The sequence below is a fragment of the Aulonocara stuartgranti genome (genome assembly GCF_965226115.1).
Source record: "Aulonocara stuartgranti genome assembly, chromosome: 23".
Lineage (NCBI taxonomy): Eukaryota > Metazoa > Chordata > Actinopteri > Cichliformes > Cichlidae > Aulonocara > Aulonocara stuartgranti.
This window is the reverse complement of record NC_138958.1, coordinates 53,255,947-53,282,535: the sequence shown is the minus strand read 5'-3', so window position 1 is coordinate 53,282,535 and position 26,589 is coordinate 53,255,947. Positions and strand designations below refer to the sequence as shown.

Here is a 26,589-nt window from a genome sequence, read left to right as displayed (position 1 = left end):
CAAAAGCCCAGTGAGTGACTTTGATTTAGACCTTTCTAAAAACTCTTCCCTAAAAGAGTACATGCAAGAAAAAGTACTTACAACAGTACTAAGCTACAGAGTAACAACACCAATCCTTGATAGACCGAGACGTGACTTTTATTTACCATTTCAGAGATCAAATAACAGCACAGACAGCAGAAACATGGCTACATTGGTCCAAAGTGCGTAAACAGAGCAGAATGTACATAGTGTCCACAGGGTGGCGCTGTGAGCCTGTGACAGCGTCTGAGAGTTAACATGTAGGAGACGAGTTCATTACAGCAAACCAGACTAAAGCAGCAGTGATCATTAGTTTTACTAACACTGACAGGTTCATGTTTCTTTTATGGAGTCACATTCATGAAGCATTACAGTTACACTAAGTCTGTGGGTGAAGCCAACTCCACCCATTTACAGCCCGAGTTAAAGGCACTGCTCTCAGCTCCAAGTCTGACTGTACTCACCTACTCTGCAGTAAAACACATCAGTGTAGTACTTTATTGTGTACCTTTACTATTTAGAGGTCACCACAGCAGATCATCCTAACCTGTCACTATCACCTGGCTCCCACCCTCCTTCACTGCATCCATGAACTTCCTCTTTGACCCTGGCAGCTGTGTTTGTCCAGCATATGCACGTCTCACCTCTAACGTTGTCCCAGCCTGAGCAGACAATATTCATTTACACTGGCATCCATCTTGCTCACTGCCAATGAAAATCACAGCGTACTGAACTCTGCCAGCTCCACCTCCGGCTCCACCTCCAGTCATTTCAGCGCCTTAAAGTGAGTGTTGTTGTGATTTGGTGCTATATAAATAAAACCGATAAAGCATACATCACTCCTGAGGCACGCTTTGCTCCTTTAGCAGCAACATCACAGCACACAGTGAAATATAAAGTGAAGAATAAATCAGTAAGAAGTCATTTACAGGCATGAACAGGTAAAGCTAAGGCACGAAGGCTTCATGTGAGCTCAGACCTTTCTACGTCTGTCTTTGTGTGGAATATTAATCATATTAAGGTGTGGTTTAAAAACAGGCACATGTGATGTCTGGTACATATGATGGGCCATGAGCTCGGGCCTACCACAGGCCGTGGATGTAATTGCTCCTTTGGTATAGTTATCTTTTTTGTCAGGTAAAGTTCAAATAGAGGTGGTTAAAATCATAACACAATGAACACGTCCATATGAGTAAAAGTTATATATGAAATCAAGCGTATTGTTGCAAAACTTTGAAATGTTTGGCTTCTGAAACATTGTTAGATAAGATTGTCCCAGTGAGGACTGAGGATGCAGAAGTATCCAGCCTTAAGGTCAGCTGGTGGGTCAGGCCTCCTGCAGACCCACCAGCTGGCAGCTCTTTTTCCACAGCTTGGCCTGTAGTTCAGAGTCGTAGGAAACACCCGCAGACTGCGTCTTCTGGCCGTTGTACAGGTAACAGCTACCCACCCCCTCCATCTCAGAAGCAGCTGCAGCATAGACGGCTGTAGAGGCTCCCTCTGCTGGAGTCTGAGCAAAGCACAGAACAACAACAGCTTCAAAGCCTCGTAACATCTCCAAAAGTGAGTGTTTCCTCTCATAAAGATGCTTTAGAATACTTCAGCTGCAGCATGTCTGATTTCTGTGCCTGTCAGTGAACACATCATGTCATCATAACAGCATCACACAAAGTTTCACAACCATGTGGTTCAAACTGAACTGAAGGTTTAGTGCAGAACATCAGCCACACACACAGCTGCTGACCAGCAGCTTACACCTGCAGAGAGAGAGAGAGAGGGAGAGGGAGAGGGAGAGGGGAGAGAGAGAGAGAGAGAGAGAGAGAGAGAGAGAGAGAGAGAGAGAGTGTGAGTGTGTGTGTGAATGTGTGTGAGTGTGTGTGTGTGTGTGTGTGTGTGTGTGTGTGTGTGTGTGTGTGTGTGAGTGTGTGAGTGTGTGAGTGAGTGAGAGAGTGAGTGAGTGAGTGAGTGTGTGTGAGTGAATGTGTGTGTGTGTGTGTGAGTGAGTGAGTGTGTGTGAGTGTGTGTGAGTATATGTGTGTGTGTGTGTGTGTGTGTGTGTGTGTGTGTGTGTGTGTGAGTGAATGTGTGTGTGTGTGAGTGAGTGAGTGAATGTGTGTGTGTGAGAGAGTGAGTGTGTGTGAGTATATGTGTGTGTGTGTGTGTGTGTGTGTGTGTGTGTGTGTGTGTGTGTGTGTGTGTGTGTGTGTGAGAGTGAGTGAATGTGTGTGTGTGTGAGTGAGTGAGTGAATGTGTGTGAGTGAGTGAGTGAGTGAGTGTGTGTGAGTGAGTGAGTGATGATGAATATCAATGGACAACTCACTATTTATAACTGACAGAGGATCTCTCTCACTCACACACACACACACACACACACACACACACACACACACCAGGTCTTTATATGCATCATTATCAGTATCGGAGATAAGAATTCACTCGCTGGGCCCACGTCCTCATTTTGCGGTTTGGGGAAGGCCTCGAAGGGGACTGGTGACGGCTCCTGGGCCTGGCAGATCCCCGTGTACTAAATAGAAAGGAAGAAGTTAAAGATTTGAGAACAAGGAGGGAGGGAGGGAGGGCACGTAAAGGAGAATGAACAGCTTGCAGAACTGGGGGAACCTCTGTAGATGACAGCTGGAAGGTTTGGAGGCCTGCTCCTGCTTCTGAAATTCCCAAACATAAACTCAAAAACATGAACAAAGAGTAATAATAACGGAGGAAAACCTTCCAGCTGAAGACAATAACTTGGTCCTCACCCTGAACAATATCTTGGCTACTGGCTTCTTGAGCAGCTGCACCAGAGTCCACAGGTTATCGTACAGCGCCGTGTCCACCATTCCCGGGTCCACAGCATTCACAGTCACAGAGCAGCTGCTGGCAGTCAGCTGCTCCTGCAGGTAGTAGGTGAACAGGACCAGACCCAGTTTGCTTTGGGAGTAAGCACCATGGGAACTGTACTGGATCCTGGGAAGAAGAGGGTGAAGGGAGAATCAGAGTTAACCTGGCTTTTTTATATATCCCAAACTTCCCCAGAGTACTGCAGCCGGTACAGAGCTGAGAGCAGCTTTCTCAGCGTCCAGGTCAGTGCTGCGTTCATGAAAACTCCGACATCCTATTATCACTCTCGTTATCTCGGGGTGAGAACATGCACTCTTCCCAACTAGAACACAAACCAACAATTCCTGTGAACAAAAACCTTAAATGTCTGAAATTCAACAGTCTTCTAAAAGGCATCGTTGCTGTGAGAGTGCTGCTCTCAGTCCTGTCTACACGTTCACACATCATCCCAGCCCATTATGTAACATACATCACAACCATGGAAACATTTAACACCATAAAAACACTTCAAAGAGTGTGTTGGAAATCATTTCCCTCGGGATGAATAAAGTATTCTGATTCTGATTTTTTTAACTTCTCCAGATTCTATAAAATTCAGTCCATAGACTGTTATGCACATGGTTTTAAATGCAGCCTTCAGCTCATAACCCTCCTTTGTCTCTGTCTGTGAACCTTATTTTGTTTCCTGTCCATTATTTGACCACATCCACGAGTTTGTGTGCTCCACATATTCAGCTTATCTAGTGTGCCTGTGTGCATTACCCCGTATCCTCACACAGTAATCCAACTAAGATAAAACCTTTGAACACGTGTGCCTCGTTTTTCCTACTCAGGAGCAGTAAGAGATGCTCCAACAGGCCCGCCGCTCTGTAGGCATGCTAAGAATACATGCTGGCTGAAATCAGGAAGCACAGTCTTCAGATGTGTCTGATTAAAGTCTGCAGCTACGCTGTGACCTGCAGCAGGATGTACCTTCTGTAGTTTGTTTTTAGTGGTGTGCAGGAGCGCTAACAGTGCTAACGCTGGGATCTAGGGGAATGAAGATGACAAAGTGTTCCAGTTTAAACATGACAGTGAAGTTGCAGAGTTCCTGTGTGATTATTATAAAATGTAATCACTCAAACTTTTTGTATTCTTTCAGACTCAGAGGGTTTCACACCCACTGATTGATCTTCTCACCTCCTGTTTAAGTCCTCCATGTCTATGACTCCTGCGTAATGTGTAGCAGAGGACATGTTGATGATTCTAGAGCAGCAGCCCGGTTTTCCTGACCTCTTCAGCAGATCAAGCAGCAAGTTGGTCAGCAGGAAGTGGCTCAGGTAATTGAGGCCCAAGTGGTACTCAAAGCCATCCTCTGTCTGTCTGTCAGGAACCATCATGGTCCCAGCTACGTGAAAGGAACAAGTTTAATATGTAGTAAACCGGTGCGTGACTTTGCAAAGACCATCATCAGTGTGCGTTTGTATAGCCTACCGTTATTAACCAGGACATGGAGGGGTAGACCTCTGTCCCTGAACAACCGCACAAAGTGTCGCACAGATTTCAGTGACGTCATGTCCACGAAGACAAACTCAGCTGCAGTAAGAAAAGAACAGCACTGAATCCTGACTGTCATCAGGTAACAGCAGTCAGTAGCTGCAGTGCATGTGACCTCTCGAGGTCACTGTGCACGCCACATCATACGCCCCACCATCAATAGGCAGAAATGATTGAGTTTGTCTCCCAGAAGTCCCTAAAGGTAGCAAACATCTCAACAAGTGAGGACAGTATGGAACATATGTACGACGAAGGGCTTTATACTAGTAAGCATTAGCACACATGCTCATTTCTTTACGTGTCGTTACACAGCAGGAGATGCTGGTTTGTCAGGATTTACATTTTGTATTCTGAGGGGAGGTCATGTCCGAGGTCAAACTGGTTTTAACACCCTCAATGTTGCCATGGTAATGGAGAAGAAAATGTGACATACCTGGTCCATAACACCGATTATTTACTGTTAAAGTATCATTTTTAGGAAGAAATCAGGATTATTGTCATTGACATTATTTTAGATTATCACTTATGTTTTGCTACAGGCTGGGATGACTGATACTCACCATGTGTAGGGATAAAAGGTGTGTGTGTTTTTCTGCACTGTATTTTTTGAGTTTCCAGTTAGGCTGGACTACACTAACAGTTTATTTTAACTTATTTAAGCCTGTGCCTGGGTCTACAGTCGGCTTTCATTTGCTCTCTGTGTCAACTCAGATGTGATCCTGTTATTTAGCTTTTCAGAGAGCAAGTATCACAGCTGACATTATTTCATATATGTATTTATGATGTAAAGCATTGCCATGGTATAACATTTTTATCTGAAATTTGAGCTTTTATTTTGGAAGACCCACTTCCTGTTTCATAGACAATACTGAATGAGAGCTTCCGTGTTACTGGACTTACCGGTTCCTTCGGTCCCTTCTTCGTGAATCTTCCTAACAGCTGCTGCACCTTCTTCTCTCTCATTCCCAGCTGGAGATGATGAAGATCAAAGAGAGGCTTGGTGGGCAGATATCCAGCAGCTGATCCACTCAATGCTACAGCCTACACTCGCTAACAAAACCTTTGGTACGACTGATACTAATGAACACTGGAGAAAAAGCCAATCACAACGCGTCTATCAACAGGGGAAGGTAATATTCTGGTATTTTAGTCCGTCGTCATCAGGATGATGGAGGTAATGAAAAAATAATCTAGAGCAGGGTTGTCAAACATGACGCCCAGGGGCCAGAATCGGCCTGCCAAAGACTCCGATGGGGCCCACTGGATGGTTTTGGAATATGTTTAGGAAGTTATAGATTTTGGACTTTTAGCTGTATTTTCATGGGTTTTACAGCTTTTCCTGCTGATGAACACCAGTACCATGACCATTCATAGTACACCACAGTAATTAGATAAACAATAATTAAAAGACAGAAGAATTCATGTGGATTACTCTCCTGGGCGATGAGACAGCAGAACTTTCTATAATTTTACACATTTATTTGTGAAACAGATTTCTTTCAATCACTACAGCAGCATCTTGTAGTAAAAATGAGACGTACTGTTGAAATTGGACTTAAGGGGGTTAAAAGGTGTAGTTTAGCGTATTTACGCTGACTGAAACGAGGGCATCACTGATTCAGCCCACTTAAGATCAAAATGCTGTACGTGGCCTGCAATATAAAATGAGTTTGACATCCCTGCTCCAGAGTTAGGGTTTGCAAAGTTTGTATGTTAATGTCTTTTCAGAAAGAATTTATTGTTGGAATTCTCATTTTGTAACAATCTTTAATCAGTAGTAAGGTGGCATGCATTGACACCAGGAACATTTAGTTAGCCCTATTGTGCTAGAAAAGTTAAAGATTTTAAATCCAAGTAAAGCGCTCAGTTGGTCCTGCATGAACTGTAGATTCATTCTACAGGGTGGCCATTTATATGGATACACCGTAATAACATGGGAATGGTTGGTGATATTAAAGTCCTGTTTGTGGCACATTAGTATATGTGAGGGGGCAAACTCCTCAAGATGGGCGGTGACCATGGTGGCCATTTAGAAGTCGGCCATCTTGGATACAACTTTTGTTTTTTCAATAGGAAGAGGGCCATGTGACACATCAAACTTATTGGTAATGTCACAAGAAAAACAATGGTGTGCTTGGTTTCAACGTAACTTTATTCTTTCATGAGTTATTTACAAGTTTCTCTTTGGTCACAGCCATTGACATGTCGAAGAGGTTAACACGTGAGGAGCGGATCGAAATTGTGTTGATATCTGGTGAACGCAGTAACCGGGTCATTGCAGCAGGTTTCAATGCAAGACCCCCTACGAGACCACCCATCTCCCATGCTACAGTCAGCAAACTGCTTGCTAGGTTTCGTGAAACTGGTTCAGTGTTGGATTTGCCAAAATGTGGACGCAGGAAAACTGTCACTAATGAAGATGTCTGTGAAGGTTCTCAGTCATCCAGGTCATCGTAGTCAAAGTTGAAGACGTTTCACCTCTCATCCGAGAAGCTTCTTCAGTTCTAAGGTCAAATGGTGGAGAGTCCCAGATATAAACCTAGTGGGAGTTTCCCCCCACAGAGGGACAAAAGGACCACCTGATGATCCTCTAATCGCCTGAGCCAAGGTGTGAAACTGGGCATGGGTCCCAATCAGCCAGAGTTTCGGGCGAGCTCATTGTGAAACCTGGCCCCACCTTATCATGTGATTTCCTGAGGTCAGATGGCCCAGGATGTGAGTGGGCGTTAAGGCGTCTGGGAGGGATCTCAAAACTGGATTATAGATGACAGAGAGTTGGTGTCGTAAGCCCCGCCTCTGTTCAAAGATGGTCGCTCACAGTGGACATAGATGCTTCTTTCACTCCTCTTTCAAACCATCTGTCCTCTCTGTCCAAAATGTGAACGTTGGCATCCTCAAAGAGTGACCTGTGACCTTTAGATGCAGATGGACTGCTGAGTCTTGTCCTGTGGAGGTGGCTCTTCTACTTTGTGCCATGCGCTTGTGAAGTGGCTGTTTGGTCTCTCCGATGTAGAGGTCTGGGCATTCCTCGCTGCACTGTACAGCATACACCACATTGTTAAGTCTGTGTTTTGGAGTTTTTCACCTGAAAGACAAAACTCCAGACTTAACAATGTGGTGTATGCTGTACCTCCACTTGAGGAGTTTGCCCCCTCACATATACTAATGTGCCACAAACAGGACTTTAATATCACCAATCATTCCCATGTTATTACGGTGTATCCATATAATTGTCCCACCCTGTAGATCACTTCATTTTCATTAATACATTTAGCTGGCCTGTGGGCTACACTTTGAGAACCTAGGATCTACTGCCAGTGCAGATATGAAGCATTCAGCTCCATATATGGAAAGATTCCAGTGCTGTTTTGTGCAAGTCATTCAATAAATGAATATAAAAGGTCAAAAAGTTCATATTAAACACAACTGCTGTTTAGTTCCATAGACAACATACAAAATATTTATAGCTCAAGTGGGCAGTAGGTTCCTTTTTACATAGTTGTACACACAGTTTTTGAGACCAGAGTCCCAGCCTGCGGGACATCTGAAACAATGCAACTTTAAGGCACTGCCACAACTAAGAAAAAGTATAGAAAGGGGAACTGACTGAGTGAAGGCATGTGATCGGACATTAGCCTACCTATGATAACATGCATGCCAAGGCTTGCCAGGTGTCTTGCTGTTTCAAAACCAATTCCTCTGGTACCCCCAGTCACAATGGCAACCCTTCCATTTTGCTTGGGTAAGACTGTGTAGGAGGAGAGAGGGGACCACATAAGAACATTGCACAATCTTTCATTTAAACTCTGGCGAGGTTCAGTAACGATGAGGTTTAAGACAATGCTGGGACAAAAGTCTTCCGTGACTGATCTATTAACAGTCATCTGTAAATATGCAGCAGCAACACAGCATTCGAAGAATCAACAGAACAGAATTACAGTGAGTGCAGATAAGGCTATACACACTTTTGTAAGTCAGGTGATTTACAAGAAGCTTTTTCTATAGTTACTCAGCTGGTTTTGTATAGAACTTAGAAACATATCTGAACTTAATTATGAATGCAATGACATGTCATTCTACTTGACTGCCACTGGGAAATACAATGACCAATTACCCAGGCCAGTGACTGACATTTTTTAATAGTGTAATGAAGAGCATGACATGTGGATTTCTTAGATCAATTTTCACAGAACCTTTCTTGTAGCGCTCGTTAAGAAATAAATACCAGTTACTCTGCTTTGTTTTGCTTGTAACCCAGGAAAACAGCAGGAATATATGAAACCTATGAAATGCACCGCTCCAGAACAGACTGGTGAAATCCGTTTGTATGACTGCATTGCATTTTCAAATATTGAACATTGTTCCCATGCAAAGTGAAGACATCAAGCAGCCAGACAAGCAAAACCTTTACTCACATTTATTATCAGTCAGTTCTGCAATATGTGGACAAGTATTTACAAAGTACATAGCCTGAATGACACTTGAGGGGACAAAAGGACAACTAAACATCAGAGTATACTAGGAAGTCACAACAACTGATCGGTGAGGTAAGATGCGCCCAACTACTATCAAAGGTTTCTGTAAGTCTGCCGAGGCATTCGTCCCCCAACATACAAACCGGAAGATTTTCACATGGTTAATGAGTTTAAAATATTCTATTTTAATCTGTACCATGATCTTCTCCTAACCATTGCAATGTAGTTTTGGTACATAAATCTCAACAGCAACTGAAAATTAAATTTAACAGCAAATAAAACATTGTTGTTTCAGACTGTCTAAACTGATCACCCTAGTGGTATTTCTTAAGAGATATTTATGAACCAATAATTCACACGTTTCCTTATCACATAATATCATGTTTAAATGTATGAAGTTTAAAGAGATATAATTAATCATTCCAACATTGGCTTGTGGTACATGCAGTGTCACTTCACTGGTGGGAAAGGAGTCTGATCCTAAGCAAGCGAGTGACGGCGACTAGATAGTTAGGCTCACCTCAGTGCACAGCTTGGGCACTGGAACCAGTTTCCTGGCCTGTACCCTGTTCCACTCTGTACTTACTCTAAATGAAAAAGAGGATGGCAGAGTGTGCTTGTAGCCCTTACTGTGGAATTTCCATGCCCACATGGGCAGCAAATGTTTTACCTGGAGAGGTGTGTTTGTGCACTACGCTCCCCCACCGAGATGTGTACAGGTGAGACCATCAAGCAAGACTTTGGGAATGGCCACAAATTTAAAAAACAAAACAAACAAACAAAAAACAGCTGACACATTTATAATAAAGACAAAACACAATATTGCTACATAAACGATAAATCTTTCTTCTGTAACCTTCCACTTCATTTTAATACAATAGAGTTTCTGTGCAGATTTTGAATGCATAAGGACATCCGCTCTGTAAAGGAGAAATGTGTTTACAGCAGTTAACTTAAAAGCTAAAGTGTCCCATATGTTATAAAGGCTGAAAACGTTGTCCCTTTATGCCACCAGTGGCTTTTCAGCCTTTAGAACCTCAGCCTTTAGCAAAGTAAATAAAGTTCTTTCAAACCTCAGTCACTTTAGTGCTGAGCCAAACTAGAGTTGGTTTCCAAAACAGTTTCAAACTCATCCTCACAGGGTTCAGGCTCATAGTAGCTCCGAGAGTTCTCATACAGGAAAACCTGCATATCCACTAGAGCTGAAGGTATGCGGTTTCTTTTCCCAGAAAGAAAAGTACCTGATGAGCTGAACAACCTATGACAAGGAACACTTGTGGCAGGAACGCACCAATACTTCTGGAGCACCTTAGGAAGTGTGGGGAACAAAGGTGCATGGTTCGACCACCAAAGCAAAGGGTCTTCATTCAGACCTAGAACCCTCTGTGACTTGTAGTTGCTCAGCTCCTCTACTACTTGAGCATGTAGCTCCTCCTGGCTCTGGTCTGCATCTGACTGGCAAAATATGGCAGCCAAAGGGTTGTCTTGAACTGAAGTGCTGGCAGAAGATTCACCCAGAAGTCCCAGTTTTTTGCAAGGTGGCTCATCAGACACCAAAGAAGAATCATCAAGGCCCGATCGCTCCGAAATCTGCTTCTCAAGGATTGCTTTGGCCTCTTCAATAATAATACTCTCAACTTTGGAGCGTTCTTGGGTGGAAAGAAAAGGCAGTTTCTTATAACGAGGATCCAAAAATGTAGCAATGTTGAGGAATGTTGCGATCTCTTGGGATAACTGTGAATTCTGTGAATATGTGCTTGACAAGACCTTGGAGATGAGCTCTTTGCTCATGCTGATCTCTTTGAGATCCCCTTCCTTAATTTTGAGGGTGGTGTTCAGCAGCATATGAAGGACAGGTCTCACCATGCTAATGGTTGGATACTTACAAGAAGTGATCATGTTTGCCACAACTTTAAAGGGCTGGAGGACTTCAATCAAGCCCTCCAACAAGGCCCAGTCAGAACCACTGAAGGTGAAATGATGGCTACTGGAACTCTCTATAAGTGTCATACTTATAACAGCCTGTTGCTCTTTCAGTCTTTGTAGCATTGCCAATGTACCAAACCATGACCTGTCCTGGTCTGTGATGAGTGTACACTGAGCAAGGCCATGTTGCTTCTGCTTTTCTCGTACTGTATACATTGCAGATTCTCTATAATGATCGACAAGCTTGCGGCAGCATCCCAAAAAGCCACTCACTCGTGGCAGCTGGAAGGCTTCAGCCATTGCATGATTGATTGTGTGTCCAAGGCAGGGCATTTCCACTGTCAGATCCAGGAGGGAGCATGCTTTCACCACATCCACCGAACCATCTGTGGTAGCCCCAATGACTTTATGAGTTATCCCCCACTTCACAAAGGCTTCATACATGGCTCTGGTGATATTCTCAGCTCTGTTGTCCTCTTGTACTTCAAAAGTTTTAAGGCATTTGTTGGTCACCGAGAAGCCAGATGCACTGTTGTAATTGATTGAATGCACAGAAAGTGAAATATACGTTCTGTTTTGTGTTTGGCTTTGCCACAGATCTGTAGCAATGCCACAATTCATAACTCCACTTAGCTCATTAAAGACCACATTTTGGGTACGGCAGTACATTTGAGGAACCATTTTGGCTGCGAGGTCACTTTTGCTTGGAGGAGAATATCCAGGGTCGACAATACCGATTAAATTCTTGAACGTAGGCTCTTCAACTGTACATACAGGATATAACCCCTCACAAATGAAGTTGATAATAGCTACTGTCAAATCATTGTGTCGTTTGTTTTCAGAGTCTAAGCTCTGCCTTAAATAGGTTTCCTGGGACTGCTGCTGTGAAACTGTAGGCTCAGTCTTTATCCGAGAAAACGCCGTAGCAAAAGCTTCCCGCATCTGATCTGTGTTGCTTTTCACAAACTCACTGAACTCTATGGGATGGTTCTTTTCAAGGTGGTATGACAAGTTTGAGGTGTTTCCGGAGTAGGCAATTTGGCTCATACATACACGACAGTAAATCCTTTTCCAGTGTAATATGCAGCCATCTGCATCTGTGTCAAAGCCAAAGTACTTCCACACTTTGCTTTTGGCACGTGGGTGTGCGACCAGATTGAGGCCTGAGCACGAAGGTCCTGAACTTTTACCCTCCATTGGCTCCTTAGGTATAAAGTCCATCAGGATGGCTTCTCTTATCGAGAACCTAACAAGAACAGTGAAATAAACATTTGATTTTGGTGATAAAAACATTTTAAGTGTTTGAGAACTGGATTTTACAATTCTCCCAACAAGTAACATGCAAATGAGCAGATAAAATATCTGGCTAAGATAGGAATTTGCATGATGGTTAACACTGATACTGAGGTTTGCACAAGTAACCCTAACATAACAATGCCACATGAGACACTACATGTACACTATGCAATCCTGCTCTCAAAACTGACAGATTTAACACTGCCTCTGAAGCTGGATTTAAGAATTAACTGTTTAAAAGTTCAAATTTTTAGAACTGGTTTAGCACCATCTTGAGTTAGTACAGAATATCAGGTCACCAGGTTGGTTGGTTATTTGCAACTGATAGACCCACATTAGATTAACAAAAACTCGTTGTTGCAGCCAGGAGTAATTAAAAAAAAATTACCCTTTGAACACATTTTTTAGTTTTAGTATTCTTGTTTTCGTCACTAGCTTACCTAAACTTATAGAAGTCTGTTAACCACAACCAACCAACTCTGTGATGTCACATCCTGTACTGGCACAGGATAGTGCCAAGCATGTTCTAAAACCTTTAAGCACTTATTCTTATTTAAGTGTCACATCTATGTCAGTTTTTGACAGCGCATCCTCCATAGTGTAAATTAACCTTTACACAGTGTTTCATGTCCACTTTAAACCTACCTTCAATAAGTCGATTATGTTGCTGCCCTTTTAGGTCGCCACCAGAAATATTAGTCAATTAAACAAATTACTCATATCTAATTTGTTTACCACATCATTTAACTGCTGGTTTTACTACACTACGGTTCCACCCACAACTATTTGGCAGCCACATCGTATCTAACTCAAGACCAATAACAGCCAAATGGAGCTGCAGTTCTCCAATATTTGGCTGTACAAAATAAATGTTTGTGAGTCAGAGTACTCAGACATAACCATTTAATTACAGGAATGACAAATTATAAACAGGCATATTAACATTAACCTTAAGGAATGAAGGCTATCGGTTGCAAATACTGCTAAAGCATGGCGCATTTAATGTGTGTGAAATGCTGTTCACATTCCAAAGTGGCACATGTGACGTGACACGGTCAATTCACACGCTCTTCAGCCGAATCCTTCAACTACGTTCACGTTCTTGGAACCAAATTTCAAGTTTGTGTAATGGTTGTTTAGCCCTGGTGAAAATGACTGCCACAGGTCGCGCTAATTATATAAACACACTTCTCAAACAAATTAAAGGGACACTTTTTAATCAGAGTACAGCACTAAGTCAATTAAACTTCTGAGACATTGATATGGTCAGTTAAGTAGCCGAGAGGATTGTCAATCAGCTTCAGCTGCTTTGGCATTATTGAAATTAATAACAGAAAAAAATACTGTTTAACTTTGTGGCCTTCTATATACTTCCTCTTCTATATACATTTCCTGTTGGTTACTGGGACACTTTGATTGCACTACTTTAGTACTGATGACTTTTTATAAATTGAGCACAATATACACAGTTTTTTTTTCTCATTTTTGCTATAGTTTATATATAAAAATAAATACATATCAAGAACAAAGTTATGAAAACAAAAAATTAATTTTAGGTGGTTTGAAAGGATTTTGTGCAACCTTTTATTTATAAATTGAGGTCTACATCTAGAAAAATGGCTTTCAGTTTCTTTGTGGTTTTATTGCACTTTTTAGCAATTTATTTAGTTACTATGAACTAAAGTTGATAAAATTAGGATTAATAAAAAAAAAAAATGTAATACTGATGTAGAACAAATTCCATCCATCCATTCGCTTCCGCTTATCCTTTTCAGGGTCGCGGGGGGCGCTGGGAGGAAGCTGGAGTACCCGGGGAGAACCCACGCAAACACGGGGAGAACATGCAAACTCCACAAAGAAAGACCCCGGCCTGATGGTGGAATTGAACTCAGGACCTTCTTGCTGTGAGGCAACAGTGCTAACCACCGTGCCACCCATGTAGAATAAATTGAAATGCTTAAATAAAAAATAATTAAAAAAAACATAGCACTACAGCTTGTAACAATGCAAAGATAAGCTCTGGTGGCTTTTGGTGGTGGTTTTATCGTAGATGATGAAGAGTTAACTAGAGACTAACCGACTGTTGCTGTCATCAGTAGTTGGTACCAGACACACTAGTTGCTTAATTTAATTGTTAAAATTTTAATTGATGCCCAATACAGGTAAATTATTGTGTCCATCTGCCATTTGGTGGCAGCCATTTGTCACCAGATGCCACAAATGGTGAAATGGTTAATATTGGCCTGATGTTTTTGTCATATATAGCGAATATTAGCTTCCACCTTTCCTGGATGGGCTTTCAGTCATTTGGGAAGGGTTCAGAGTATAGCTGCTACTAGGGCTGTTCGATATAACCATATATATCGGATGACGATATAAAAACGTCCATCGTTTCATTTTACGCTATCGTTTGTTTCGTGGTGTCGCAAAATAAACTGTTTACGGCAATATTTTTTCATGGTTTTGATGGTCACTGTAGCGGCTGTATTAATTTCTTCTTTCTCTTATATTTAATATAACCACACTACGGACGGACAAGCGCCTGTTTTTATGCGTTGTCGTTAGCAACAACGACGGTAACAGCATCGCATGTCCGCTTGTTTATGTTCCACATAAACCTTTCACAATAAAGCTCAAGATCCTGTTGAGACTTTTCAAAATAAACTGAATCACGTGAAAGAGCAGATTATTTACGGATGAGAAGTAAAAAGAGCCGCCAGGTGCTAAAAAATAAACCTTAGACTCAAACGTTAGAACAGGCTTCTCCCCGCAGCACGCCGTGTAATAAATACTCACAAAGAAAACAACAGCTGTTACAACTTATGTCTAAAAACGTATCGTTTCATGCATCGGTTAAAACACTCGACTCCAGCTACACGACGCGCAGCTGGAAACACTTCACGCAAGTCGAGCTGCTCGAGATTCACAGAATTTACAGGAAATGTTACATTTCTGTGATTTATATCGTTATCGGACGATAGATGTCTGATATCGGGATATGAGGTTTTGGTCATATCGCACAGCCCTAGCTGCTACTGCTCCACATTGAAAGGAAACAGCTAAGGGTGTCCTCTTCTGGATAAGGTGTTCCAGCCCTGCATGTCCTACTGGGAGGAGGCCCCGGCGTAAACCCAGGACACACTGGAGAGTGTGTATCTGTTCCCTGGGAACATCTTGATGTTCCTTCAGATAAGATGGAAGAAGTGGCAAGAGGGAGGTCTGGGCTTCCCTGCTGCTGTCCCTGGGACAGACTTCATGAGAGTGGCCTGAGGGTCCGAGGTCCTCCAGCAGATTATGTGCTTACTGTTTGGCCCTGTGGAGCCTAATTAGCATTTGCCATAGAATTTTGGAATTGTCACGTCCACTAGTGGGGCTCTGTGGTTTTCAAAGCAGCAGCCGTAGTACCTGCAGCACTCAGTACACGTGAAAGATGTAAAAGGGTCTGGAAATACTGCGGAGAACGTGCAGCATTCGGCCGTGGGTCAGTGAGAGTTTGGTAGGGTATATCCATGGAGCAACGCACCGATCTCTACAGGCTGGATAACAGCACTCAGACTACCCTAGACCCACTGTCAAACCCTATGCAGTTAGTTCTAGGTCCCACCTGCTGCAAGGAAATGCTCAGTCTTGTGTCATTTCTATCAACCCACTCCATATCAGTATAGATTTATTTCCCCATTGAGACCTGATGTGTTTTCAAAGTGTTCCTTTAATTGTTTTGTATCATTATTATATTATGATGTAACAACAATGAGCTGAAGATTAGAAATATACATTCCCTTGAATTTTTTTAATTGAAAATTGCCGATACATTATAACTACATTTAAAAAAAGAATAAGAAACAATATTTATATTGTGCCAATATAATCTGCCCTGGTCACTCCATCTGTGACCAGCTGAGCCGGAACAATTCTTCTTCTATCCAGCTACAGTTTGCTAGCTGCCACAGCAATGATTACCCAGCAATTACCTGATAGCCACTGAACTAATAGTTAAGTGTCTAATGTTAATGTGTGCATCATCCAGGTTAACATTTATGATAACTTCAATGTTGCTGAAACGGGAGCTTTACAGACCTCTAACATTCCTCTTAAGCTGTTTGTATCAATATTGATGCAAAGTATCGTAATTCTGTATTCATTTTCGTATCAATAAATACTGGAGTAACATTTTTTTCTTGACAATCCTACTGTGTAGATGTCTAAAGCCCCGCCTCCAACCTGAGCAGTCTCTCAGATAAACTCATCTCTAATCTAGCACACATGATTACAGATGATTTATTGCAAATATCCAACAAATCTTGATTTCGTCACCAGTAACACTGATGTTCAGAACTACAATAAAAGTCTGTTTTTAAAAGTGAATATTTGGCTCATTAAATCAAAGGCCAATCAGTTTTGATCTTTTGTAATGCTGCTGGATATTCCCAAAAAAAGGAATGCAACAAATCTGTCATTAGTCACGCACTCGGTGAGATTATGTGGGTATAAAACCCAGATCTGCATCTCCAGAAACACTTCCCTCTTTGTCTTACAGTGTAATGCATTAGTGATTTTCCACTCTATGGTCACATGCTTTATTCACTAAAATTAAATTACTAACACTGCTCCTTTGATAAATGGGTTTTCAAAAACCTCTAGCTGTAACTCCACCTGTCTACATACTTTTGCTATGATTTTGAAAAAACAAATAAAAACAAACATTTTCTGGCGATGAGAAGTTCACCTGAAAAACCACCTCAGTGTAGGGAATGGAAAAATGAAACACTGGGTTAGATCATGGTGAAGTCAGCTGTGTAAGTCCACTATGGAGCAGCAGTGGTCACACGTGGCAGCTAATCACGGGTACACAAAGATCTGCTGGAGCTCACAGCACGAATCACTGGGATCCTTTCAGATATGTTAAAGTACTACAGCTGATGTTCCCCTGCCTGCTGAACTCCACTTTAACCCAGGAGTTCTGTCTGGGTTAAAAATAAAAGTTTGGATTCACATATACTATTATTTCATTACATGTTATATAGTGGTGCAACGGATCACCGTTGATCCATAATACGAACCGATCCCACTCCACGGTTCGGTACACACATGATCCGAAGATAGGAAACAGAAGAAAAACAAGTATGTGTAAGGTGGCGTGGTGGGTCTGTCAAGTGGTAGTTATGGTTAGCGCTAGCAGTCCAAGTGGAGGAGCAGAGGAGTTTAACACCCGCCGGCCAGCCTTCTACCTTTCTACCTTTAAAAACCCGCCTTCCAGCCAAATGGCTGGTAGGCTTTTAGCTAAGCTTTAGCTTCAGCCAAGTGGAAGCTAAATTGGCTAGTCATTCATATGTAAATTAGGTTGTTACCTGGGAATTCTGGAGGGAGGGGAGTGGGGGTGTGTGGATGAGGGGGTGGGGGAGCTGCTAAAAGCTGTGAACTTCCTTTTGTGTTCGTCTTGATGCATTCTCAATCATCCAGGGAAATAAATCTCCAAAAGTCACCAACTTGGAGTGTTTCAGTTTGCCATCTTAGGGAGAAATCAACACACATGGGTGTAGGTCCTTTGTTGCTGAGATTTATTGATAAAAACAGTACAAAAAACCAACCATTTGTACACATATTTACAAATAATAATAAAAAGTGAGTGAGTACATTCCAACATTTTCAGCAATCACTCACAATCCTGGCACTGCCGTGGTATCTGTAGTCTGCATTTACCACATGTGTATCTGTAGCAGTGAACACGTCGCATAGTGGCATGATTGTTCTTGCATTTGTGTTTGACCTGACACGTGGCTCTTTTCCAGGGCTCGGTGTGGAGGGTTGTGTCCGAAGCAACTGTTCTTTTCTTGCCTTCTTCGCAGCTACATGAGAGTGAGCCAACTCTCTTGCAAGCTCCACCAGGAAGTCCACCCGTCTTTCCTTCGTCCCGGTGCATGCTTGATACAGCACATGTGCATTCAGTGCTGCCATGTCAATCATGTTATAAAACACGGCAACTGGCCAGCGCCGTGTTCCTCTGCGGACAGTGTACTCCCGAACCATCTGGTCCATCACATCCACGCCACACTTTGTTTTGTTGTAAAGGGTGACAGTGTTTGGCTTCCTTTTGGTGGTGTTATCAGTCTGAACCACGCCGTGCATGCTGCTAAGAATATAGACTGTCTTCTTCCGTTTGGCTACAGATACACATGTGGTAAATGCAGACTACAGATACCATGGCAGTGCCAGGATTGTGAGTGATTGCTGAAAATGTTGAAATGTACTCACTCACTTTTTATTATTATTTGTAAATATGTGTACAAATGGTTGGTTTTTTATACTGTTTTTATCAATAAATCTCAGCAACAAAGGACATACACCCAAGTGTGTTGATTTCTCCCTAAGATGGCAAACTGAAACACTCCAAGTTGGTGACTTTTGGAGATTTATTTCCCTGGATGATTGAGAATGCATCAAGACGAACACAAAAGGAAGTTCACAGCTTTTAGCAGCTCTCCCCCCCGGGCTAAAGCTATTACAGAAGCTGTTGGGGTGTTTAGCTGCAGACGGGAGGCCGTATTCTGTTGCGCAAAACAAGGGGTTTAAACTATGATGGACGTGCTTGAGCCACGCTGTGATATCCCGTTTGCGTCCACTTCAGTGGCAACATCGTTCCAAGCATGTATGAGCAGGAAAAGTTTAAAGTTATGGCTGAACTGTCCCAGGCATCTTCTGTTACCCAACTACTACAAACGGGTGGAGCTCCAGGGCAACGGAAAGCTACGTGACCGCTCGTTATATCACAGCAGAGTGCGATATAACGAGCGGTGTGTATTACTGTAGGGTCGACCTTACATTATAAAGCGCCTTGAGGCGACTGTTGTTGTGATTTGGCGCTTTATAAATAAAATTGAATTGAGTGGTAGATACAAAGACTGTACTGCCCCATATTGTACCATCATTTTTTTTATAATTGCGTGGAATGAGTCTTGAGCTGAATGTTTTTAACAGGCAAAAATACTTCAATAAGTAAATGTTACATTTTTGTCTTTTTTCGCAGATCCGTAAAATTGATCCGAACCGTGAGATTTTGGATCCGTTGCACCACTAATGTTATATAAATATAGTTTAGTTCGGACTAAAACAGCTGGTAAAACATGCTTCAGAGAGCCACTTCTTATGACCTCTGTCACAGTTTTAATGGGCCCAGGCTGTTACAGCTCCACAGGCTTTTCTTTGCATTTGTAAAGACAAAGCGGCTCTCATGTCACACCTTTACCACAGTGCCTATGAGCTCAGTGGGGTATGAAGCTTGTCCCTGGGGACATTAATGCACGTCAATAGAAAAAGCATAGAAACGTGCGTGTAAAGGTCAGTGCATTCACCATCACAGGAAGTGTACAAACATGAATCAGTGTAAGAAATAAAAACAAATGATTGATAATGAAAATTAAATGAACCTCCTTTGAAAACAGGATTGCTCTGATGCGATCTGAGTCCCCTTTGTGTCACAGCCCGCGCAGGAGCCCACGAGGAGACGGACTCACCGTAAGAATCATCTCAGTTTAATCTCATCCCAGCATAAAACCGTTTGCGAGTTAGAAAACGCTACTTTAACTGCTGTTCAGCCGCAAACACACGCACCGCACGGCTCTGGCTGAAATCACATCTTCCTCACGCTATCGATCGGAATTACGGACTAACGAGTACTTCAAACTCTCCGTGTCCTGTTCTTGCAGCTGACCGAGCAGTTCTATACCTGCAGGCGCTTCTGTCGACGACGACACGACATCAGTACCGCACATGGTGACAAATATGCATCAGGCACAAACCAGCAGACACAGAGCTGTGTAAGAGAGAAGCGGGACTGACCTGGGAGCGTAAAGGAGCGGTTGAAAATTTGGTAGAGAAGAACTTTAATTCCGCATAAGTACAGTTTGAAGAGAGGCACCAGCACCGACTGAAGAGACATCCTTCTGCTTCCCACACCGAAACGCTTCCGAGTCCGAGTGCGCTTCCGTTAATGAGTCCGTGTGGACGCCTCACTGGGATAAGTCTGTCAGTGGTTCCGCCCTCAAGAAGTTTTGACGCAAAGAGGGCGGAACCAAATGAGCTGAAACGCATTTTCTCCGCTAAAGCTGTGAACAGTGTTTAGTTTGAACAGCCACGTCAATGCATCTGCTGTCGTTATGTCAACAATAATAACAGTATCGGTACTTTGTAGTTTCTGATGAAGAGGCTGTGAGCTGTTTGATGGCCTTATTCAGACGGTATATTTATTGGGCCATAGCAGCGGGGTTAAAGTAGGGGCAGAGATGAGGTGCAGACCCGCCACATGTCTATTGGTATCAACATTAACAACAATGAAAATAGAATACACAATAAAACAATATGTCCCAGTGGGGGGACAGGGGTACCTTGACACAGAGCCTCTGAAGCATAGTGTGGTTTGTTTTTTGTCACATGCACTGGAGCTTCACAGACCGTCACTACTAATAACTAGGTTACACATCAGCTAAATGTCAAAGTCATATTTTCCACCAGCTTAACCAAACTCGCCATAGTAACCGAAATTTCTATTCCTTGGCAGACAATAACCAGCTGGAAGAAATACAGACAATAAAAACATGTAAAACTTGCTGTATTAGTGAGGCTCAGATATTTTCTGTTGTTGCTGAGGGAGCTTTACTGTGACACGAGACTGTAATCTATCACATGATAGTTTAGACTGAAACATCTTTCTGAATGACTCAATTCTATTCAATTTTATTTAAATAGCACCAAATCACAAGAACAGTTGCCTCAAGGTGCTTTATATTGTACAGTAGATCCTACAATGATAGAAGATACAGAGATATTTGTTTTATAAACGCGAACACTAAACATGGACCGATCCGATATTACGTATCGGTATCGGTCCGATACTGACCTAAATTACTGGATCGGATATCGGAGAAAAATAAAAAATGTAATCCGATCCATTAAATATCACGAAAGCACCTCACAAAACTTGCAACACGCCGTAACTCACCTCAGAACGTTAGCACGTCGGAGCAGTATGCATCACGTGATAGAGCGGCTGTGGCATGCGGGACCTGTCGGTGGTCTGGATAGCATGTGGAGCTTCGCTAGCAACCTGGCATTTCATCTCCGACAAAGTTATCCCGAGAGAAGTAAAGCAAGTGTGTAAGTCCATCTCTGAATGTTTGTAAAGCATTCCTGCGTTAAGCTTAACAAACGATATATGGAGCGACTGCCTCTCCTGCTGCTACTTCAATCATGAAACTGCTTAACGATCAGCTGATCGGCTTTTCTGTCGCGAGTCCGTCTCTCTGGTTTGTTTTTGGCCCACTTTGCACCAGAAAGAGGAAACCAGCGGCTGAACAACAGCAGCACGTTTAAGCTTGATCAGCTGTTGTTAGAATGTATTTAATATTACTTTCTACACCAGGATCTTTTTCTACGTAGCTGACGCTGGTAACTGTGCAGGGGCAGATCTAGCAAAGTTTAGCCAGGGGGGCCGATAGGGCATGAACAGGGAAAAGGGGGCACAAAGACATACTTTTCTTTCTTATTCTCATTTAAAATGTCTAGCTTTTAATAAATAATTATCTGACACCCAAAGTTTTAATTTGATGCAAAATAAATAGAAGTCCATTACTGTATATAGTAACTATTAAGTCTAATATATATACCCTAGTAAGCTATAGTACTTTTTTCTTTGGGAAGGTACCATCTGTGCAGTCTGCAGTTCTGTTGAAGAAAGATGTTGAATCTATTTAATATTTCTTGAAAAATAATTGATTTCTGTGCATTTTTTTTTCACACTGCATCAAATTAAGGTTGATTACGTCGATTAAGCATCATGAGGTGGAGCGTGAGGGGTGGTTCCTTATTTTTTATTTATTTATTTTTGTTGTTGCTGGGAGTTGGAACCCTATTAGTTAGGTTGCTTAATATTTACACTAAGTACTCTTTAAAATACCAGAATAGGGAGGATGGTGTAGGTTTAAGTTTATTAGATTGATCAGTATTGCTGAACTATGAAATTTTTTTTTTGCATACAGGTATAACAGAATAGCTTTAGTGTAGTTGTTGTTTTAAACTTGAGTATGAACTTATACAAAATGCAGCAAGATATTTAAAAAACAGTTTTGTTGATTAAAACACACTATATCAGATTCATATCGTATCGGCAGATATCCAAATTTATGATATCGGTATCGGACATAAAAAAGTGGTATCGTGCCATCTCTAGTTCACACAGAAAAGCCTCCATGGACATCTAGTTTATCTCTCAGATAAACTCATCTCTAATCTAGCTCCTCCTGGTTCGTTCCAACAAAAGCACACATGATTACAGATGATTGATTTATTGCAAATATCCAACAAATCTTGTATTGTATTGTATTGTATTGTATCTTTATTTGTTTCAGACATATAAAACAAAAAACAATATATACACACTACATATATTTTCATTTACAGATACGAATATATATGTAGATATACACACACACACGTATGTGTTCAGATAAACAAAAAATATATAATGAAATAAAACAAAATCGTCTGACATAATGTAATAATGTTTGGTCTGAAAAGGAGTAGGAAGAAGTATGAACATACTTATTAATTCCTACCCCTGCTCAACATCTTATTGATCCCACATAATTCACCTAATTCCCATCATCACATACTCCACACGATACACGAGGAGAACCTATATAAACTTGGCTACCGTGACTGATATAATTTGGATATAATTTGATATTTTTATACATACAATGGGTGATCATCTTTATCGGTATCATATTCTTCCAAAATCAGTTTTCGAAGTATTTTCATGAACTTACTAATTCCTGAGCATTGCTGTAGATCTATAGTAAAACTATTCCACAGTTTTACCCCATAAATAGTGACACAAAAGGTTTTAACCTTTGACCGTGCTTTAAGAATCCTTAGATTCAATTTCCCCCTCAATTCATAGTCTCCTTCTCTGTCATAGAACATCCTCTGTATATTTCCTGGTAACATATTGTATCTGGCCTTGTACATAATTTTTGCAGTTTTATATTTTATAAGATCCATAAACTTCAGTATTTTTAATTTCAAAAACATGATGTTAGTATGGTCTCTAAATCCTGCTTTATTAATCATCCTGATTGCTTTTTTTTGAATTTTACATATTGGTTGAAGTGCAGTTTTATATGTGTTTCCCCAAATTTCCACACAGTATTCCAAATATGGCAATATAAGTGAACAATAAAGTACCCGGAGTGATTTGGAAGGCAAAAAATATTTAACTTTACTTAGTACGGAGATGCTTCTTGACAGTTTGGCTTGTATATGCTTTATGTGAGGTTTCCAGCAGATTTTGTTATCTATTATCACACCCAGAAATTTTGTATCCGAAACTTGCTCTATTTCAACATTGTTTACTAATAATTTTGCTCCTGCATCTTTTTTACAATTTCCGAATAACATAAATGTAGTTTTTTCCAAATTTAATGATAGCTTATTTCTATCAAACCATGTTTTCAGTTTAATCATTTCTTGTGTGACAATTTCCAAAAGCTGCTGTAAGTTCTCTCCAGCACAAAAAATATTTGTATCATCTGCAAATAGAATAAACTGTAGTATATCTGATGTTCTGCATATATCATTGATATAGAGGATAAACAGCTTTGGTCCCAATACTGACCCCTGCGGAACTCCACAAACAATGTCCATACACTCTGATTGATATTCCCCAATTTTCACAAATTGCTGCCTGTCTCTCAAATAACTCTTTACCCATTCTAACACCACTCCTCTAATGCCGTAGTACTCCAGTTTATCAAGTAATATGTCATGATTAATTGTGTCAAAAGCTTTTTTCTTGATTTCGTCACCAGTAACACTGATGTTCAGAACTACAATAAAAGTCTGTTTTTAAAAGTGAATATTTGGCTCATTAAATCAAAGGCCACCGTAAAAGGCCAATCAGTTTTGATCTTTTGTAATGCTGCTGGATATTCCCAAAAAAAGGAATGCAACAAATCTGTCATTAGTCACGCACTCGGTGAGATTATGTGGGTATAAAACCCAGATCTGCATCTCCAGAAACACTTCCCTCTTTGTCTTACAGTGTAATGCATTAGTGATTTTCCACTCTATGGTCACATGCTTTATTCACTAAAATTAAATTACTAACACTGCTCCTTTGATAAATGGGTTTTCAAAAACCTCTAGCTGTAACTCCACCTGTCTACATACTTTTGCTAACAAACAGACATTTTCTGGTCTTCAGCAGATTCATTCTCCACATCTTTGGCTGTAGTTCAGCAGGTCACCTATTAATCACATGCTTGGTGTTTAGCCTACCACCTACACTACAATAAAACTGAAATGGCTATTCAGTAGTGATGGCCTAATGAAGCTTGAGTTAAGTTTTCAATACAGTCTGCTTTGGTGCCATCATTTTGGCAAAAACATGAAACGCAGCTTGAATCTACAAGTTCAATGAACTGCCCGCTCTCAGAGCTCAGTTAGCAGGTTCTGTTTGATATAATGTGACCGTTCTGAGTGATCATTGAACATGGATTTGATTGAACAATGATGTGATGTCCACTCGACTAATGAATCATTTTAAAGAAGAAACCTTCCTTGTTTGATCAGGTGTCTTGCTGTGTTCTCCCTTTGCTTGATGAAATTTGTAAAGATAACAGATAAATAAAACATTACATATATTACAGTACAAGACGCTGTTATAATAGGTTGGGAGTAATGCTTGTGCTGTGAGGTCCTTGTAATCGTTACAGTTACATTTATATATAACATATTACAGCTTATTTAGTCTAGTTCTTCTTTATGTTTGTGACCTGGGAGCAGAATTGCTTATGAACATATAAACGTTCATAGAATTTATTTTTTAAATTCTAATTATAATCAGCTTCAATCTGAAGAAAAAGAAGGAAAATCTATTTCTATTTTCTGTTGCCTACATTGTAAAATATGTACAGTCAGGAGGGATTCAGCAGGCTGGGGTTGTAATGTCTCAGTGTGGTGAAACAAATCATAACAGAGCTCCAGCAGATTTTTTTAGTGTACAGGCTGTGATCAGCTGATCTGCTGCTCGCTGTGGATGTACACAGCTGAATTCAACCAGATGTGAGCAGATGTTTCATAAGCGGTCCTGGCTGATTTCATCCTTTACACTGACTGTTTACGCTGTCTTTATATTAGACACTATACAGTTGGTGTGAAGGTGGAATTCAGTCAATGGATCTCAGCATCATCAGCTACAATGTATATGAATCTCTGCTACACTTGATGTAACCTAACGATGAAACCACAGCCACTGTGCACCAGTCACACACTGTCCTTTACTTTAAATCCATCACAGTGCAGCAAACTAACCTGTTTGTCCTGCACTAACCTGCAGAGGATTTTCATGCAGCCTTTACAAAACTGTTATTCTGCCTCAGTTTGTTTAGCAGCAGGTTTCACAATATGAAAAAACATAATGTCACATGTACAGACCCAAGAGCTGATTTAAAAACATGACGACTTACATGTGAGCTTTACATTTCTCCTGATCATCCTTCCCTTTAAATCTAAGCTCTCTTCTTCCTCTCCTGTCTTTCTTATCTTTCTCCATCTCTGAGTGAGGTTAGCTCTTTCTTTTCTCTTCCTGTGAAATAAGCAGCTGGACCTTTTAGCTGGCAACACACTGTGAGACAAACTGCACACAAACATTTTGTGTGCAGTTTGTTGAGCTGATAGAAACGTTGCATCTGAAATTACTTGCCACTTAAAAAAAGTCACTCCCTTTATGGTCGCACCTAAGGTGGGTGTCATCTGCATAGCAGTGTAAATGTATGCTATGTCTTCTAATGATGCTGCCTAAGGGAAGCATGTATAATGTAAACAGAATTGGTCCTAGCACTGAACCCTGTGGAACTCCATAATTAACCTCAGTGTGTGAAGAGGACTCTCCATTTACATGAACAAACTGGAGTCTATTAGATAGATATGATACAAACCACTGCGTTTAATAACTACAGCACGCTTAATCACTGCAATAATTCATGTTTTCTATCACACACACACACACACACACACACACACACACACACACTAATCTTATTAAACATTTTTAGTGTCAAATTGGTTTGCACAAGTTAGAATGATTACGTGCATCCTTATGTCTCTCACATAAATGAAAAATATAGTCTTCACTTAATTCAAAAACATCACAGGATTTGTAGTTCCACTTTGTGATAAAGGCACAGTGTATAACAGGTTCATGCCGATGAAAGCTTGCATCATGCGGGCCCTTGCAGCTATGTGGATAAGAAGTATAACTCTATAAGTCATAAATGCTGCCTTGTCTTTACTGGCATTGAATCCAACCTTTTCTAAGCACCTTTAGGCGACTGTTGCTGTTATTTGGCATTATATAAATAACATTGAATTGAATTTAAATGAATTTTCTCTAGCATGGATGTCAGGACTAATTGTTCCACTTCAAACTTTGAATGTTCACGCC

At 41.2% G+C, this 26,589-nt stretch overlaps 1 protein-coding gene across 2 annotated transcripts; it reads right to left on the bottom strand.

Annotated features, from left to right (window-relative positions):
• Window positions 1-116: 116 nt before the first annotated feature.
• On the bottom strand, window positions 117-20,093 carry dhrsx (dehydrogenase/reductase (SDR family) X-linked). Of its 2 annotated transcripts, XM_082523468.1 has the most exons (7): window positions 19,929-20,093; window positions 8,036-8,143; window positions 5,296-5,364; window positions 4,333-4,434; window positions 4,039-4,246; window positions 2,778-2,985; window positions 117-1,531 (listed from the first exon to the last, which is right to left on the bottom strand). In XM_082523468.1, exons 1-7 carry the CDS (start codon window positions 20,026-20,028, stop codon window positions 1,349-1,351), a joined length of 978 nt encoding a protein of 325 aa, XP_082379594.1. In that variant the 5' UTR covers window positions 20,029-20,093; the 3' UTR covers window positions 117-1,348. The 2 variants fall into 2 exon arrangements, with proteins under 2 accessions (XP_082379594.1, XP_082379593.1); XM_082523467.1 differs by lacking the exons at window positions 117-1,531; window positions 2,778-2,985; window positions 4,039-4,246; ... (1 more) ...; window positions 5,296-5,364; window positions 8,036-8,143 and adding an exon at window positions 8,797-12,042 and having other exon boundaries at window positions 19,929-20,043.
• Between the last annotated feature and the right edge of the window lie 6,496 nt (window positions 20,094-26,589).